This window comes from Anarrhichthys ocellatus, unplaced genomic scaffold, assembly GCF_004355925.1.
Source record: "Anarrhichthys ocellatus isolate YVR2014 unplaced genomic scaffold, GSC_Weel_1.0 scaffold118, whole genome shotgun sequence".
NCBI lineage: Eukaryota > Metazoa > Chordata > Actinopteri > Perciformes > Anarhichadidae > Anarrhichthys > Anarrhichthys ocellatus.
The window spans coordinates 84,578-103,688 of NW_022280148.1; the positions used below are offsets into that span (position 1 = coordinate 84,578).

A 19,111-nucleotide genomic window follows, 5' to 3' on the forward strand; every position below is an offset into this window, starting at 1 on the left:
AGTAAAACTTTATTTAGACAATGTTTTTTGGTGAGGCCATCTCTAGAGCTGTCAGTGTTTGGGAACATTTAGGACCCCTTTCAATGGAGGAGTTGAAGTGAAGAAGTTAGCCGAGGCAGTATAATTATTCGTTTAAAAGTATAACTGGCACGAATTTGGATTAATTTGAGTCACCGGAAGAAAGCGTAAAGGTAGGTACACTTATTTTTAAATTCAATGTAGCGTTAATGTATCGTTAAGCTAGTTTTACGGATACGGCATGCTGTCACTCACTGCTATCTTAACAGCTACACAGCTGTGCAGAGTGGTGTAATTTGGGTTTTCGCGCTAGCTAGACATGTACAGTATGTATACTATATTGTTGCATTTTGTACGTTTTTTGTGTCGGGAGGGGAGTGTAATATTTCCATAAATGTCACATAGTGTTATATTTAATAGTACAATTAAAATGGTGGCATTTAAAGCTTGTCACCAAAACCTAATTAAATATAAATTCGCAGTTAGCATATATTTGTCTATTCAGCCAGGTCTTTGAAAAAAAGAATGGGTTATAGACTATTTTTATTCACTTATTATATTATATTTAAATTGTAAACGCCAATTCTATTTTAGTTTAATTTGTATTAATTACTCAACCTATCGTATTTAAGTTATAAAACGTTATTATATTTTATTAACGTAATTATTGTTTCATGTTTAATTACTATTACTGTTATTTTAGCTTTAATTTCTATTTTATTACGTTTTAATCGTTTTATTGGCATGGGTGTATTGGTCTCATATTGTCAAACAGCTGAATCGTTATCTTTTCTGTTGTTTTTATGGTCTACACTTGTTCCGTCTTATTTTCATCTCTGATACAGTTTGAACTAAACTAACATGTACTATACAAATATAGTTTGAACAGATGTACCTCCCAGTCAAACTGTGTGACTATACAGTCTATAGACAATGTAACAACAGCTAACCACAGCCATCTGTACTAACCAGTGGACCTGGCAACTACCATTATTAGACCAAATGTAATGTGTAAAATTGGTGCAGTATCCCCATAATATCTTCTATTTTGCACTTTGTTTTAATCATGATTATTTTATCATTCCTCATTTTTCATGTTTGGCGTCAAGGAGAGATGAAATGATTCTGTAGAGAATACACTTTAAAAGAGATACTTTCCCTCTGTAACCATACCCTTCTTGGCTTTCCATGCAAAAACAATGCTTTTTTCTTTCCTGTTTTTTTTTTTTAGCTACCATGACTGTAGTAATTGGATTTGAGGGCAGTGCCAATAAGATCGGCATCGGAATCATCAAGGATGGTGAAGTGCTGTCCAACCCTAGACGGACCTACATTACCCCCCCTGGTCAAGGCAAGTCAGTAAGGACACTTTCGCTTCACCGGCGATATGTCAAAGTCTTAACTAGCTTGCATGTGTAGTTGACAACATGTTGTTTTACCCATCAGGGTTCATGCCTAGTGACACTGCCAGGCACCACCGTGCTGTCATACTGACTGTCCTGAAGGAGGCGCTGGAGCAAGCAGGGCTAAAGCCTGCAGACATCGACTGTGTGGCGTACACAAAAGGTAACAAAACCTCCTGGGCGTTCACCTAGGTAGAGTAAGATTTCAACCATCCAGATGTTTGTCAGAATGAGGCATCATTTTTCAATGTTTAATGATTAAAAGTTTTGTTCTCTAATTTCACCCACAAGTACTGAATGGCACATGGGAGAAGTTTGCCTTCAGGCTTTGATCTGTTCCCAAACATAACCAAGTAGGTGGTTTTCTGGCAGAAAGCCCTGACGACAAAGTTCTCGCATGTGCTGAGAGAGAAGATGAATTAAATGGAAGGTGAATTAATACTGGTGCAGCATATGATAGATAATATGATCATCCATAAAACATGTTATGTTCATGGATGCCTGCAAGGCGTCATCAAACTAATGTAATGTTCTCTCTCAAACAAGGATATGATGTATTCTATCACTCCGACATGACAAACACCGCTCTTTCTCTTTCTCTCTTTGTTTTCCTCCTCCTCATTCAGGTCCTGGGATGGGTGCCCCCTTGGTGACGGTGGCTCTGGTGGCTCGTACAGTGGCACAGCTTTGGGGGAAGCCGCTCCTCGGTGTCAACCACTGTATTGGACACATTGAGATGGGCCGACTCATCACACAAGCCAACAACCCCACCGTGCTTTATGTCAGTGGAGGGAACACACAGGTTGGTTTGTGACTGCCTCGCTCCTGAGGGGAAGCTATGAGTATTCCTGATGATCAGCTATCACACAGTGTTGGCGGAGCTGCTACATACACATTAAGTACACAGTTTTAGGTTCATCAGGTACAAATGTATACTCTTCCTGTGCAGGTGATTGCATACTCAGAGCGGCGGTACAGAATATTTGGGGAGACCATTGACATCGCAGTTGGCAACTGTCTTGACAGGTTTGCCAGAGTTATAAAGGTCTGTGCCATTCTGGTCTTTTTTATTTAGCAACTATTTGCCTTGTTAATTCTTAGTGCGGAACTGTTTCTTCACTCAGATTTCCAATGACCCCAGTCCAGGCTACAACATAGAGCAGATGGCCAAGAAGTGAGTGAGAGCCACTAAGCAGCTTCATTGTTGTGTGCTTAATACTAATATTTACTACTTAACTTTGCTTCTTATCCATGGTGTTAGAGGGAGTCAGTATGTGGAGCTGCCATATGCAGTAAAAGGAATGGACGTCTCATTTTCTGGGATTTTATCCTATATTGAGGTGAGTGGTTTGCTTGTCTGTTAAACTATATATCTATAAGAAATGCCGTCATCCTCTCTGTTGTCCTTTGACATGATGTAGATATTAATGAGGCAAATCTCAAAGATGATACTCAAGATGATGCCTACTTCATCATTCTTTTGGTTCATGATCCTAAAAGTTGTTTCCTATTTTTGTTCCATAGGATGCTTCTCATAAGATGCTGAGCTCTGGTCAGTGTGCAGCAGAGGACCTGTGCTTCTCCCTACAGGTACAAAGAACTATCAGTTCAATCCTGGAACCCATCGGCGATCGGTCTGATGACGATTGAGCCTCTTGGGACAATGGCCAGTATTTCTGGCAATCCAGAAATCTCGGTCAAGATTTGGTCTTCCATACGGTGGCCAATTATTCACTGTACAATTAGCAGCTTGAGACACGAGAATGGAGTTGAGAGACGATGCGTACGACCGGATTAATTAACAAGTAGTGAGTTTGTGTCATTATTTTAGGTACATTTTCTTCTGATGACAGCCGATGGGTTCCGCGATTGCACTTCATCCAATGCTATCTGCCTCTTTTGCTTTTCACATGGATTGTTTACCTGCATTCAACCATAACACGCTCAATTGTGATTTGTCAATACTACCCTGACTACAAACGGAAACCAAAATCCTCAGTCAGTCTGTTAATGTGATGCTGCCCCACATGGTGGATGTGTAGCTCAGTTAAAAAGCTCTATTGAGCCATTTGTCTTTATTGCCCAACACTAATGCCTTCCTCTTTGCAGGAGACTGTGTTCTCCATGCTGGTAGAGATCACAGAGAGGGCCATGGCTCACTGCGGCTCCCAAGAGGTCCTCATTGTGGGGGGTGTTGGCTGTAAGTACGTCAGATTTTAGAAGTTCATCAGACTTACATGGACGTATGTACAATATAGGAGTCAGAGAGATTGTGTATGATATTGTATTGTACACTATTTCTACAGTTGTAAAATGTTTCCCTTTGAAATGGTGCCACATTTGTAAGGAACATGCATTTGTGGGATGATACTTCAATACTATACTCTTTTCATTACATTTTTATTCAATATTATTCTAAATCTTCTGACATTATTTTACTGCTTTGTGACTCGTATGACATACTATACTATGACTTTTCTATTTCATACTATACTGTAACTTTTTTGGCGTATCATACTATTACTTTATATTATTTTCTGACCTTTTATGGCATACTATGTTTTTTTTTTATGGCTAACTTTAGGATGACTTTTTTAAATTAATTTCTAATGACTTACAGAAAGGGCTCAAACTGTCAGAGAGCCCTCAAACACTGCCCAAGGGAATTACCCATAATTCATTGCTATGGGATGTTAAACACGGGGTAACCAGTGAAAGGTAAACAAAGAGGAAGGCACAGGTGTGTTCAGCCTGTCATATTAAACTTACACAGAACCATTAAGGATTAAAGCTGGAACAAAAAACACATGAAATCAGAGGATATTTAATTTTGTCATCAAAGCTGATTTGACAACAAGTAAATAGATAATCTGACATTACCTCATCTTGTGAGGAAAGACGTATAATATAAATACACACAATTGTACATCATATTTTTTGACATTGTCATGGTAACGTGATATGTTGCAGCAAAGTGCTGTCCTGTTCCTATTTAAACCATTTTAAACCCTTAAAGTCTCTCACACTCAGTGATTTAACAGGTGGGTTCAGTGTTTGAGGCTTTAGGGGGGCGCTGTGATTGGGCCTTTATATCTTGAACCACACCAGGCTCAGGTGTGGTTCATCAGCTGATCAACATCCTGAAAGACAGAAGAGCCGGCAAATAGGACACAGACCCCTCGTGGAAAGGAGGGTTCATAACATATGCCAAACGTTTTTTAAAAAGTCATAGTATTCTTCATCCACAATATTCTTAACTACTGCTTTTTAATGAACTTCCCATCGCAGTCACAATTGCCAGAAGGAAGGCCTCAGTTGCCTGAAATGTGAACGTAAATTTAAACTATATACTCATCAATTTAAAAAAAGGGATCTAGTCCCAATCAGGAATCAAGAAAGCCTCGCATTTTATTCACCAGAAGATTTAACCTGTGCGACCTCTCGTTTCATCTGCAGGTAACATGCGCTTGCAGGAGATGATGGGGGTGATGTGTAAGGAGAGAGGAGCCAAGCTGTTTGCCACAGATGAACAGTAAACCAGACATTCATTTACTCTATTGATAAGTTAGATTTCTTGGGACCAAACCACAAGTACTGCTAATCATTTTTCAATGCATGCTTTGTTTTAGAATGAGCTTGAAGCTTGTGTTTTTCATCACTGAGGTGCAATTCTGTCACTGCAATATACAAGTCCTGCATCTCTATAGAAACATAGCTAGAAGTAGTCACACGTTTGTTCAAGTTCGTCGGAAAGAGGAAAATCTGATCAGCTTCTGGCTGTGATGAACGATGTAGTTTTGGCGAATGTTTAAAGAAAATGCTATTCCATCCTCCGGGCAGGTTTTGGGGTTCAGAGGGTTATGTACTTAAGAATCCATTATAATAAACGTGTTGTCAAACGTAAGTTATTGTTGGATGATGATGCATTTTGAGTACAGTGAAAAGTATAATGGTTTAATGCTTTGTTAAACAGTTAACAGTATAAGAGTAGTGGTAAATTGTCTGGACACAAAAAGCACTCAAGTGGCCCCTATCAAACTTTAGTTTGAATGTGAAAAAGAGCCGTCATTTCACTTGCCCTCACTGCTGAGTTCCTACAATAGTCTATCACAAAACTGTTGCACGTTCAATCAAAATAACAATTTTCCACCTTGTGCCACAGGTTCTGCATCGACAACGGAGCAATGATTGCTCAAGCCGGCTGGGAGATGTTTAGGTCCGGTCAAGTGACAGAGCTGGAAGACTCGTGGATTACACAAAGGTAGCCTTCACGTTACTAGTTCCGTTTATACTGCATCTGTCTTTTAGGAAATCATGGAAATGCTAAGTCGTTGCCCGGGATTTAGTTGTCTTTACAATTGGGTACACGGTGCCGCTATAGGTTTTACTAGACTCAAGCTAGGGTAAATAGTATTTCTGGATTAGCACTCCCAAAACGTAGGAGATAAATACATTTTATATTGCTACCGTGCTGTCATTCCTTATCTGTTATGTTGACCATGTTTCCTGTCGTAGGTACAGAACAGATGAAGTGGAGGTAACGTGGAGAGACTGAGGACCTGACCTCTTGGTGCTACGTATGATGGCTGGTCTAGTACTCCAGTGAGGGGACCCAACATTTTTCTGTACTTGTACATTTTAACCCCATTTAATGCAGCCAATTTGACGTTAAAGATTTAGGGTTTGTTTGCAGTTACATGACTTGTTAGTTGTGCAAAATCAAACCTGAACTTTAAATAAAAAAAAAAAGGGAACATTTCAAGTTTATTCATTTTTATTAAGCAATACTGTTCACTTACATTCCTCCTTTCTCCAGTGTAAATTTTTTTTATTCAATAAATTTTCTTTTCAAAAATCAACATACTGAACATGGTATAAGATCCCTTATGGATTTATGAGTAACATTCACCCGATTGGGGAACCAAATAAAAACAAAAAGGGACACAGCATTAAGATCTGGTGGGTAAAGGGTGAACTCTACTGTGCCTTTGACTACACCCTTCTGTAAACTGAAGACACGGGATACACAAGTCCTCTGCATACATTAACCATAAAACTCTAGCAGGTACAAGACATTCTTCTGTTTCTAATTGAAGGAGGGGGGAAAAGAAGAAAAAATTCGCTCTGGTGAGGGTTTCTCGCACACGGATTGGTCACAACAGATTTTTTTTTAACAAAGTGCTTGATTGACCACTCGCTTTACAGAAGACAAAAAAACAGCGATAAAACTGACTGCAGCTTCCAAAAGGGGGAAAAATTAAATTACAGCTCAGCGTAGATTGTTTAAAACAAATGACCAGCTCTACACATACAAGCTAAAAAGGTAATGAGGCGATGAAAACAGGTCTGATTAATTAAGGCAGGCTTTCTGTAAGGCGTTAAAAAAGTCCATTGCTGTAAGATCTCAAAGGAGTTAGTCCAAAGTGTCTCAGTGTGGCTTTGCGTGAAGACATCATCCTGAGTGCAGTGTGTGTGAACGGGACTCATACATTTGTCCATCTTTATGTGTTTAAATGTGCATGTAGGTGTGTGTTGTATACGTGTCTGTATATACTTTGGGTGTCTCACACTGCTAGGCTGGGTGCTCCTGGGTCTCCTTGTACCAGACCACCTTTTTTGGAACTGCAATACATGAGAACAAAACAACGTCAGGGAGAAGTTTGGAAAAACAGGAAGAAAAATAAAAAAAAATAAAAAATAGAAGTTACAATAAATTTGTATCGATTATAATGTATAAAATCAATAACATTTGAGTGTCTCGTAACCCTAACCAGGCAATAAATTGTTAGTCATAATACCGGTATAATTTATCAGATTTTCTAAAATTGTATTGTAACGTCATAGGATATACACACCGAGCATTGCTGAAAGCTAAATCGCTTCACTTTGGAGGAGTTAGTTTAAAAGGGGAGCTAAAGACTGTGGCAGTGTGGGCCTGAGGATACATACGGGAGGTATAGGAAAACTTGTTTAGTTACCATACCCGGAATTAATGATGATCCTCAGTCTCTCATCCACAACTGCTGCGTTACACAAACACGGCTAATAGCTAATTGTTACAAACAAGTGCAAGTTATTTTGTGGAGCTGCCTCATAGTGAAGGCTCTGAATGACGTAAGTTCCCTCTAGTAAGCAGTGTTCCAGTGTGCGTCTGGGGATTTTACTGTTCACGAGGCCGGAGTAATAAAGTTGATGCCGTCTTGGTTGCAGACTATTATTTTATTACCATCATAAAGTATAAGGGCAGCGTAACCTGCAGGCAGTGAATCACATCAGCAGAGGGAGGAGGACCGAAACCGACGGATTTCACTCAACAGGATTTGTTTCCAGTGAGAGATATTAACGAGTTTAAATGGTGACTCTGCTGTTACATTACTGTTTAGCCAACTTCTCCAGAAACAATGTTAAGCATAGTTATATTTCAAATGTATATTCAATTCTAATCCCATTATGAATTTTGAATTATGAAGCAAACACGTCGTACAGACCTAATGCTTTGTAACATGACAGCTGGTCAAAACAAATGCAGGTCTGAGTATGTAACACAAGTTACAGCAGGAAGAGTAGAGGATGATAGTAAATATTTGATAGGCTAAAGACAATATTGTGTCATATCGGTAATCAGACACACCCAGAGAGGTCATATTATTTTAGGGCCGTATGGCCCACCGCTATAACAAATGATTCATGCTCCCAATTGGCCAAAAGCATGGTTCTATCTGTTATATAAACATTTTACAAGCTGGGCAGCTCATTCTAGAATCAAATGTGCCATTTTTAACATCATCAATGAGGTGTGTGACACTCTGGTTCAAAGAGCACAGATCTACATAATGCAATGACAGTGATATGACTAACAATTCAGGTTGTTTCCAAAATAGACATAACTACTAAATATTGTCATGACATGTTAACACATTTAAGGAGCTAAAGCAAATAGGCCACGCCCCTCGAAACAAGCACGGCTTTGACTCATCGTACCTTTTTTCTGTTTGTTGCACATAGCGTTCCATTCTGAGAGGACAAAAAGAGGGTCATTGTTAGAATTAATTCTCTGAAACGAAAGTGCTCAAAAAAAAAAAAAAAAATCTGGCAGAACAATGTCTTCAAAGCACATCCCAATTCTCACCTCTACTGTGATAGTTCAAAGCCTCCATTAGATGGCGACAACTAAGCAGCAGCTTCCCGTTGCTTGCGTCCACCTCTGGGTGCGTGGTGGGGGGGGCAGAGGTAGCGACTGGAACAGGCGTGTCCTCCGGAGGCTGGACTGTGAGAACTGTCTCGAACTGTAGGTCTGCTGACTGTGCGGCGTCTGTGGGCTGAGGAGGGAAAGCGTTGGCAGCGGGTCGAGGACCGGAGGCTTCGCTGATAAAACTGAGACCCCACTGGTTCTGTAGCAGCACGCCGATGGCAGGGCGGTCCTCCTCCAGCCCCCCACTGGCCGCTCCCGCCTTCACCTTGGACGCGTAGCTGACGGCAGGCTGCAGCTTGGCGGGGCTGTCCTGCACTGGGAAGGCAGGTGGGGGCTTGAGCAGCGACAGACTGTCCTCCACCCACCTCTCCTTCTGGTTAACCTTTTGTGGCCGCTCGCTTACTCGGCTGACCCCCTTCTGACCTTCCCTGCGGAGGCTGCGGCCTTTGTGTTGCTGGCCCTTGCGCTCCTTTTCCCTGCGGAAGCTGAAGGTGTGCGCGTGGGTGGGTCCGATCAGGACGCCTTCGGGTGAAATCTGCCGGGGCTGTTGGTCACCCCCAGAGATGCAGCCTCCGCCTCCACCACCTCCACAGTTTCCTGAGCCGGGAGACAGGCGGCGGTTGCGAATATGAGGCTCGGAGTTGGTGGCTGCAACGAGGACTGCTGGATCACACAGGGTATCGGACTCACACACGGTGTTGCTGGCTTCCCATGTACCTGAAAGAAAAGTTGACAAGTTGTAGTTGAAATAAACAATAACAGTGTCATTTAGAAAGTAATTTCTCTCTTCTTCGGAAACAAAATATTGAAATTCTGATTAAAATGCATCAACTGCAACAACACCTGCAGGACAGGCAGTAAGTGGAGATCCAATCAACAACCAGTGTTCAGGCAGCCTCCCACTGCAGATTCAGACCAAGCCAAAGTGACCAATGCAGTGGAGTATTGCTGCGTACATGCGACCATGCTCGAGCGTAGACTATACAGATTTGAAAGCAGATGATTAAAGTGCTAGAGCCACGCTACAGCGAGAGTTCAGGAATTATCAACGGGTCACAGTCTTATGGAGCATTGCAGAATAAATACTTTACATTTAAATTAAACATCTTTTAATTGTTAATCATTTTCAAAACACATTAACAAAAGTTATTTTCTGCAAATTCTTGGTTTTCCCTATTTTGCTGAAAATGTGGCCGAAAAAACCGAGGTCATTTTGATGGTCGTTTTTCCAGCCAGTAGCGTGACTCTTAGAAGGCAAAAGAATAAGAACTGTAGACCGCCACTTACGAACAGTTAAATACGCCTTTAAAGTGTATTCTGAAGGGCTTAACTGTGTGCGTCCACTCGCTCTTAAGTGTTGCATTGGAACGTGTAAAAAAGATCGACCAATATATGTCAGTGTGAAGGAGTAAGAAGAATATTAATTTTCTCTCAACAAAGCAAAGAAAGAATTTCATTTTCTCTACATGCAGAACTTAAAAAATACAAGCACAGCTCGGCTCTTTCTGTGATGAACATTAAGAAACAGTTTACATCCGTTTTGGTATTGGCGAGACCTTGTAGATTGGTCATTGATCATACCGTTAAAAACATTATTATTACAGGTAAATGTGGTGTTTGGTTTCTTCAGAAACCATAAGAAAAGAAAAAGATTTTCTATAATAAATTTGGTAATGGCATTCAAATATTTTCATGAATATAAAGCTATATATGAAAGTACTTTCTAATTCGCATGACAAAAAGTTAATCATGATACTTAATATCTGTATATTCACCACAGAACATGTTTGAAGACGGACAGTGCGATAACGGTCGCTTGATTCAAGGCCATTAGTAGTGCCAGTGAAACCGTGAAGCCAAAGGATCAGACATCGCTTCAAGAGGCATTTGCTCGAGGCACTGCCTGACAGGAAAAGCAGGTGGTGGAGCGACGTTACAAAAGCAATAATCCACTTATGTAGGACTTCTTCAAGCTAGTCGAGCAGACGGCTTCAGATCAATGATTAGAACACTGGACTCTTCTCCACTTCTCTACAACATAACTGTTTTACAACGATCTTAAAATATGTTGCTTTAACAAAAGGAAAGTTGTTAGCATTTATGACTTATTCAATATATTTTATATAGCCCAAAATATGAACACATACAGGACCGGAAAACATTTATTTTTTAAGTTATAATTCTACTATGTTGAAGTTTGCACAATAAATATTTTTCACATTCTGCAACTGTTTCACGTAATCCGATTTATTCATGTATTGTTTAATTTTGTGGAGCCATGATTAATAATTGAGTCACTTTAGTCTATACATGACATTATAATGTTTTTTTTATATTCTATGTACTCCTGGCTGTAGAACACGGCAACATAAACATATAACGGTCATGTCACATCATAAACTGATATCCAGTGAAACCACCAGAATCTTAAAAAAACAAAAACACGGTGAATCAGATAGAATTGTCAATTTGTCTAGAGTGATATTCCCCTGGCTCTCTAGCTGTACTTGTACACTAGCCCATGTATGATGAATCTGGGTTATTTTGATTAATACAAACGAAGTTGGGACAAGTAGCAAACTGGTGTAAAATAACACAACGCCATTGGTTGGTTTTCCTCCCAGCCACAACGGGTTGGAACACCCCAAATATCCACATTCCATGCATCCCAGAAACAAGTTCCAGGTTTTGGTGATTACACTGTCACAAAGAACATCACTCATCTCAATCATTTGGACCAAGTCTTGAGAGACCACACTCAACATGTAATAATCCCTGTCCTGCTCGTATTTAACAACAGTCCTGAGACAAACAGTCTAACAAAACACAGGATTCTTCACTTGGCACTGGTTCACAAAGGGATCTTTGCACTAGACCGTTTCATATAAAACAAACTGACTGACTACAGCCTACCATAGCGTCCACTCCCTGTCACCACACATCTCACCGTTAGTGATATTGTACCAATGTTACACAACGACATGTGTGTCATTCAGTAACACTAGATGGCTCGCGGTGATCAAGGAATGATTAACTTAGTATTGACGGGGAGGTTAATTTATATTAGTTCAAGTTTAGCCATTTTCTGTCCATGTGACACACGAAAGACAGACAAACATTACCGCCCGCTGTTTCTAAAGGCATGTCGGCGGGTGCTTTGTATTGTTACTTAACTTGTGTGGTCACAAATGTCGATGAAACACGCCAATACGATTAAGAAAATGATACACACGGCCCGAATAGCGTGCCCGCTCTAAAGCGCCACAATTCAACTAAACTGGAGCGGTGACGTTAGTTTTCCAATCCAGAGAGCTCCCAACGAACTAGCTGCCCGTATTCCAGTCTCTGGTTAAACATAGTAAATTGACCACTTTATAGAGTATCTTTGGATAACAACATGCTATGACCCGTGTGTGCGGTGCTGGCCGCTAACAAGACGGCGAGCCAGCCCTGGTGTTAGCTAACTTTAATTAGCAGCGTCATGGTGCGGCGACTTAAACTCGACGGTTTGTATTCATCTGCCGTCACTGCATGGTACATGTAGTTTAACAATGTCTCAAAAACAACGGTTGTCGCATAAGAGAGGGCCATAGTTTCTTACCATATCATGTAATTAACAGCTAGCTAGCATATTAGCCGAACTCAAAGTTTCGTAACCCCCCATTCAAAGCGGCGAGCAGGCTGCTATCGACGCCGATAGCATAGTTGCTAACACCATCGACAGGACAACAAAATAGATTCTGAAAGTGAAGAATTTCGGTCAGATATGTCAGAAAGTTGTATAAACTTACCTGTTTTGATATGCATGTCTTTTCGTTTAGCGTGTTGTGGAAGTTTAACCGTTTAGTAACTTTTGTTTACAGCGTCAGGATAACGACGGCTCGCTGGTTGAGTCTTGTGTGGCCACCCGGAAGCGACACGAGAATGTGGGTGGGACAGGAAGTCCCTGCACATAAAGGGTCCGGCGGGAAACTTGGAGGGAATTTTATATTCAAACCTGTGTATGACGACAACCCATGTGATAACCACGTGGTGTCATCTAGACGATAGTGACAGACGACACATCCTCATTAATGTACTTACATAAGTATGATATAACAATAGCAAATGCAAGCAAATCAAATGGTGTCTATTTGTATGGGGAAGGAAACTTAGCTCTGCCAAAGTAAAAGTTGGTGTTGTCTCTTTAACCTCTTTGTTTTTCTTGAAAAGTAAGAGATGTTCAGGCCTCTATCAATTAAGGGAACAAGAAGGATATCACAAGAGGAACTGCTCACAGCTTTTTGGCAGATGAGAGAAAATAAAGTAGACTTATACATAATGATCTGTTTTGACCATTTCCATTTCCCACACTCACAAAACTGGTCTGAAGGGTCTAAATGCTTTTGAGATTTTGATTAGCAAGATATATTAACTGTAACAACCTCTGTTTACCTCTCTATATATTTGTGTCAAGTTGGAAATAAACAATCATACGAAACAAATAATGTAGGAATACTCACGTCTGATCCTTTGTGTCTGCTTCTTTGCTCGGCTTTATCGCTGTTCCCACGCTCTCCTCTCTCTCCACTGTCCCCCAGATTCTCCACCTCCTCTCTTTGATCATTTACCTTTTGAAATGTCCTTAAAATGACCCTACATGTTATCTACAATCTCTGTCTTCTACCCCTTTAACACATTTGAAGTATTCCTTTAATAAACTAAAACCTCATTCTTAGATTGTTAATTGGCATCATCAACATCATCCTAACATTCTCTCAAGCTGCCCCCACAACTAAGGCAGAACACACGTAGCTTATCATGAAGTAAACTGAATATAATAAAATGTATATAGACTAAATAAATGATCCACCTCAACTAGTTGGCAACAGACAATGCTCCCGTTTCCAGACTTCTTCCACTGGTTCTCTGCCCCGTGGGTAATGTCAAGTATCTCTCGCACAGGTTTCCTAATTCGAATTAATTGTAACGCTATTACAAGCAACTTTGATTTTGGTGGTCCTTGTGGACGGAAGTGGTAGTGTTTCTGAGTGCTCGACTCCGTTTAGAAAACCTCTCATTTTACTGCAGCAGGGTCTGACAGTCTGCCGGGCTCAGTCCTGGTTCTGGTTGTCCCGTGCCTCCATTGCCCAGCAGCCATACGGCCTGGATCTCCAGCAGTGTGGTGTCTGCTCCCTACGGGGACCGACGGAGCAGCGAGGAGAAGCTCTGCTCCTGGGCGGAGGAGGAGACGCTGCTGGGCTCTCCTCCTCCTGCCAGAACTTCCGACTGCAGGTCGAAGGCGACAGCGAAGCCAGAATGCCAATTGTAAACATATGCCGCCGTTTTTGTTTGGGAGGGATAATCTTATACGATTTGATGACATCTAGTTCTTGTCCTACAAAGGTTGAACACACTTAAGACATTTTGAACAAAAGCATCTGCTAAATGAATGTAATCTAATGTCGCTGTCTGTTTGACTCGTATCTTGATTATATCAGCATGTACCAAAAAAAGTTCCTTTGTTCACAAAACCAGACAACTATATTTTTCCAAAGATGGTTCTCATGCATCATATTGTCACCACATGAAAAAAAAAATATTGATTAAAGTTTTTATTTAAAATGAGAAATCAGCGATTGGCATCTTCTAATTCATACATCATTGGCTCCTAGCAGCTCAAAGACTAAAGGACTCCACTACTACTCCCTTCTCCATGTGTGTGCGTACGTGTCTCTTCAGCCTCGTAGAGGTAGAGAAACTCTTCTTACAGAGCTGGCAGCTGTGTGGCTTCTCCCTGGTGTGTGTTCGGACGTGCATGTTGAGGTCGGAGGAGCACCTGAACCTCCTCTCACAGTGGGAGCAGGAGTAAGGCCTCTCTCCAGTGTGGATGCGCTTGTGGAGGAGGAGCTCGCCAGAGGTGAGGAAGGTCTTCCCGCACTGAGAGCACTGGTGGGGCCGCTCCCCCGTGTGAGTCAGGTTATGTCGGACGAGCGAGGTCGACTTGGCGAACCTCTTCCCGCAATGGGTGCATGCAAATGTACGCTCCCCCGCGTGCGCGTTAAGGTGTTCACTCTGAGCTCGCTTGGTCTTAAAGCTCTTCGGGCACTGCGGACAAGCATACGGCCTGAGGTTGCTGTGGCTGCGCTGGTGCCTCGCCAGCTCTCCGTGCGTGAGGAACGTCTTCTCGCAGGTGGTGCAGAGGTACGGCCTCTCGCCCGTGTGGGTTCTTTCGTGGCGCGTGAGGCTGGCCAGCTGGGTGAAGCTCTTCTCACAGCGGGAGCACTTGAAGGGCCGCTGGCCGTTGTGCGTCAGCCGGTGCCGGTTCAGGATCTGGAGCTGCGTGAAGCTCTTTCCACACTCCGCGCAGGGGTGCGCACGATCCCTAGTGTGGATCTGCTGGTGCTTGTTCAGGAGCCACACGTGCGTGAAGCTCTTCCCGCACTTGCAGGCGAACGGCCGCTCGCCGGTGTGCTTCATCTGGTGTCTCTTGAGGTCGGACGCTCGGCTGTATATCTTCTCACACATGGAGCATTTGAACTGATGCCTGACCACGTGTCTCTGCCTGTGTCTCATCCGCTCCAGGATGCTGCTGAAGCTCTCGCCACATTTCTGGCATTTGTACCGACCGCCCCCTTTCTCCGGCATCTCCTCCGCTGCCACGACCTCCGTCGTGAACTCGACGGGAGGGTTGCACCTCTGGCTGCAGGCGGTTCGCTGTAAATGCAGCTGGAGCAGCCCCATCTGTGTGAATCGCTTGCCACACTGGGAGCAGAGGAAGGGTCGCTCTCCGGTGTGAATGCGCTGATGCCGGGTCAGATCCCAAGAGTTCTTGAAGCCCTTCTTACATACCTTGCAGGTGTACGGGCGCTCGCCCGTGTGCGTCCGCTGGTGACGAGTCACGTCCGAGGCGCGCGTGAATGTTTTTCCACACTCCTGGCACGTGTGAGGGTCGGGCCGGTCGTGGATGGGGAAAGGCGATGGGAACTCTGGACGCCGGGCCTTCTTCTTGGGGACGTCGGCTGCCTCTGCAGAGCTCTGGAGTTTGCTGTACTGCTCAGGGTGACTGTGCTCAATGTGCTGCAGCAGGTAGGACTCCTGCATGTGGAAGAAGGGACACTCTGAGCAGGCGAAGACCTGGGTGGACATCTCCACAGTGGTACCTGTGCAAAACACAGAAAATATACGTAGTTGTTCTATGTTTCCCTTAAATGGGAGAAACCGTTTGTTTGGAGTCCCTTTGGCCTTTTGACATTGCTGGTTTCTCGCCCTTCTCATCCAAGTGTCCCATGTGCTTTATTGTCCAATATAACTACAATAAACTGGATAAAACACGAGTGGGTCCCAGAATCATTTTATAGAGATCTCCATCCACACAATAATACCTGAAGAACAACAGTAGAACAAGTCTCACTGTCGTGTTTCGTCTGTCAGCATCTCCACCAACATGTGGTCGACAGTCTGGTTACTCTGCTGAGTCTCAGCTCATTCAACGTCTGTCCAGTGTCCAACGCTGTTGTTTTCATTTGTGTCTGTTTTCTCTTTCTGTTGTCAGAGAACTGACCATGGACAGATTACTGAACAGGCCTACCAGGCACAGGGGTCCTAAAGTGTCAGGGGCCCTCCTGGACTTCACCTGCAAAATGTCACTCGAAGAGACACTTACTGACCACAAAGCGATTTAAAACAACCACAAAGAGACACTAATGACTACAAAGAGAAACAAAATGACCACAAAAAGATGCACATTGACTACAAAGAGACGTAAAAACAACAACAGAAAGAGGTGTCTTGACAGGTTGTGGGCCCATTGTCTCATAATGAGCCCATGCAGCTGAATGAGTAACATTTTTAATCCCGAAATTGGTCTATGGCTTTAAAATTCCTTGTGCATGAGAAATTATATTAAACTGTAAAGTCATGCATCACATTATTACAGCCTGCTGCTGTGGCGTAGTCATGGAACAGCGAGTTCTAACATGCAGACGGGGAGCTGGACACTTACCCTGTGTTCCGAGGTGCTCGAGGCATTTGTGGTGCTGCAGGAGAGACCTCAGGTCGTCGGGATTGGAGAGCGCTTGCAAGCAGTCCTTCAGGACGGAGGGGGCGGACATCAGCCACGACACAGTCTGTTTAGGGACAGAAAAACAGCCTTGTCAGCAAGAATGAGCTGATCAGTACAGGGTAAATAAAAAGTGACAAAACTTAAAACACATAACACTGGTACTACTACTCCTGAAAATGATAACTATCGGTACCAAAGCTAATAGGGATTTCATTCCACCCAACACTGGTTATTATTTTTTATATACACATGCAGGGTTGTAACTATCGAAAGTATATTTTTTAATAATCATAGAAGCCATTAACTTTAAATCAGAAATATAAAAACTCACTTGCTAAACACAGCACTTAAAAATGTTTTAAAACGTTCTTATATTCGTATGGAAAGAAATAATTACGCCATGTTTATATCATAACCCGTATTCCAGACTTAAAATCAGAAAATTGAAAGGTTGGGACATTCTTCAACACAGTGCATGTTTCCAGCAGCAACAGCTGTAACGTGAGGCTGTCTCCTACCTGACTGAGGTCTGGCACTGGCAGGAGTTTCTCCAGTTTAGACAGAAACTCCCACACGAGGAGCTGCATGTCTGTGTCGTAGCCGGGACCGTACTCTGTGGGAAAAACCTCCTGGGAAGAGCAAAGGTCACAGTGTCGGGACATAGTTACAAAGAGGCAGTCGGGTGCACAAATGGGTCCTCTTTAGGAGGCCAGATGGGGCCACATGTGAAGCTGCCTTGCCTGGTAAAAATGCTCCCTCTCTGCTGGGTCCTTCAGTAGTGTTTGGATGAGCTCCACAAAAATGGCCTCCTCTGCATCCACCTCTGCATCTCCACTCTGAAAAACACTATCAGTGTTATGTCCCCAAACAATATAAGCATATAATCTGACCAATAATTACAAGCTTCAGGTCATTGTGCTGTAGAATGAGAGAACCTGTTATAGGGAATTGTAATAACACTGCTCTCACTTACTCCTGTGTTTCCTGCTGGGCGGATTCGTTCTAGGTGAGGCCGTACACACAAAATGTTGGCCGTTTCCTCATCTCTGCACAACTCAAGAATAACCTGAAGAGAAATATGTCGGAAGAAGAGAAAGGCGTCCCCTCAGCAAAGACTGAGTCCATGAAGTACACAAATATTGTCCGATTATCAATATTTTTGGGGATGTGATCTCACGTGAAGCCCCGCTGACTCACTCTTGCTCTCAGCCGCAGAAGCAGCTTGCCCCGTTGCTGTGGATTGAGCAGGTCTGGCACTGTAGCCGTCACCAGCATCACAAACTCACCAAGCTTTTCATAGTCGAGAACCTCTCTCCGCTGAGCCACCTGCCACATCGCTGCAGAGAGCAGCCGCAGGGGAGGAATCAGCAGCCTTAGTGATGACAACGGTAGGAATATATCTGTGGCAACATAGAGACATGTGGTGGACAGGGTCATATATATATATATATATATATATATATATATATATATATATATATATATATATCTTTGTGATGTAACAAGTGTGTTCTTGTTACATGCAAAAGTGGTGGAACTTGACTCTGTGTGCATGGTTGCTTATAAAATAAATACAGTCATACACAGTGTCTGATGTGACTATTTAGGTTGAACACTTTAAATATGGCTTAAATATTAAGAATACGAAGGTATGTAACTATTTGCTCATTGGGGATCCTCCTGTACCAGATGTCTTGTTAAGAGTAAACCCAACACACTTCCACGGCGCAAGAGTCAGCGCAGATATGGACCCTGTATTCCAGTCACAACATGCAAATTACACAACAGGCGCATCGAAAACGTGTCAGCTGAAAGCCACAGATGTGTTGAACGTCTCAAACGAACGCAGGTTTACAGCACGAGTGCAGCTGAGCGCATTTTAACAGTGGGATTTAGCTTTGTTAGCCACAGTGGGAAAAGTGGCTAAATTACAAGCGACTGGTTTACAGTTTGTCGTAATCACAAAGGAGGCTTCAGACTGTCGTTTACAAAAGAGAAACGCTTAAGCTGTTGCGTAAAGTACATGTTGCCCTAGTTGCATGTTTTGGAGTGTTTACATTACGTATGTTGCGTTAGCTAGCATCGCTGCTGTTAGCTGGGGCTAAGCGATAATGCAAGATAACGACACTATGCAAGTTAGCGTTTAAATGCAACCATTATTAAATTATTAAACACTCCAAGAAAACGGACCTGTGTTTTCCACTTGGCCGGAGCCACCAATCGTTTCCATGGTTAAGGCGACGTAAAGTCACTTTTAAAAGTCTACCATTAGCTTGCAAGCCATTTGTTGTTAGCTCATCACGGACCGGAAACACGTGTTGTAAAATTTCAAAAATAAGAGCGTAAAGTAATAAACAGTAAATGCGAGTACATTGTAGCTATTCAAATTACTTGTCATTAACCGTACCAGCTGGTTATGTGCAGAGCGCTTTTATATAATACGAGATGTAAACA

At 42.6% G+C, this 19,111-nt stretch overlaps 3 protein-coding genes across 5 annotated transcripts; 1 reads left to right on the forward strand and 2 right to left on the reverse strand.

Moving 5' to 3' along the window:
• Positions 1–76: 76 nt before the first annotated feature.
• Positions 77–8,164, forward strand: osgep (O-sialoglycoprotein endopeptidase). 3 transcript variants are annotated; one of them, XM_031876900.1, is made up of 12 exons: positions 77–191; positions 1,250–1,373; positions 1,465–1,584; positions 2,048–2,223; positions 2,371–2,466; positions 2,546–2,595; positions 2,683–2,761; positions 2,946–3,011; positions 3,531–3,621; positions 4,878–4,953; positions 5,584–5,682; positions 5,937–8,164. In XM_031876900.1, exons 2-12 carry the CDS (start codon positions 1,316–1,318, stop codon positions 5,974–5,976), a joined length of 951 nt encoding a protein of 316 aa, XP_031732760.1. In that variant the 5' UTR covers positions 77–191; positions 1,250–1,315; the 3' UTR covers positions 5,977–8,164. The 3 variants fall into 3 exon arrangements, with proteins under 3 accessions (XP_031732760.1, XP_031732759.1, XP_031732761.1); XM_031876899.1 differs by having other exon boundaries at positions 1,250–1,369; positions 5,937–8,162; XM_031876901.1 differs by lacking the exon at positions 77–191 and having other exon boundaries at positions 1,317–1,377.
• Positions 6,178–12,540, reverse strand: LOC116399621 (nuclear fragile X mental retardation-interacting protein 2). Its single transcript, XM_031876902.1, has 4 exons — positions 12,405–12,540; positions 8,551–9,330; positions 8,403–8,435; positions 6,178–7,043 (listed from the first exon to the last, which is right to left on the reverse strand). Exons 1-4 carry the CDS (start codon positions 12,418–12,420, stop codon positions 6,994–6,996), a joined length of 879 nt encoding a protein of 292 aa, XP_031732762.1. The 5' UTR covers positions 12,421–12,540; the 3' UTR covers positions 6,178–6,993.
• A 1,390-nt stretch (positions 12,541–13,930) lies between these two features.
• LOC116399619 (zinc finger protein 345-like) lies at positions 13,931–19,042 on the reverse strand. Its single transcript, XM_031876898.1, has 7 exons — positions 18,848–19,042; positions 17,855–18,057; positions 17,631–17,723; positions 17,398–17,493; positions 17,176–17,286; positions 16,598–16,721; positions 13,931–15,755 (listed from the first exon to the last, which is right to left on the reverse strand). The coding sequence occupies exons 1-7, from the start codon at positions 18,885–18,887 to the stop codon at positions 14,272–14,274; spliced, it is 2,151 nt and encodes a 716-aa protein (XP_031732758.1). The 5' UTR covers positions 18,888–19,042; the 3' UTR covers positions 13,931–14,271.
• Positions 19,043–19,111: the final 69 nt, after the last annotated feature.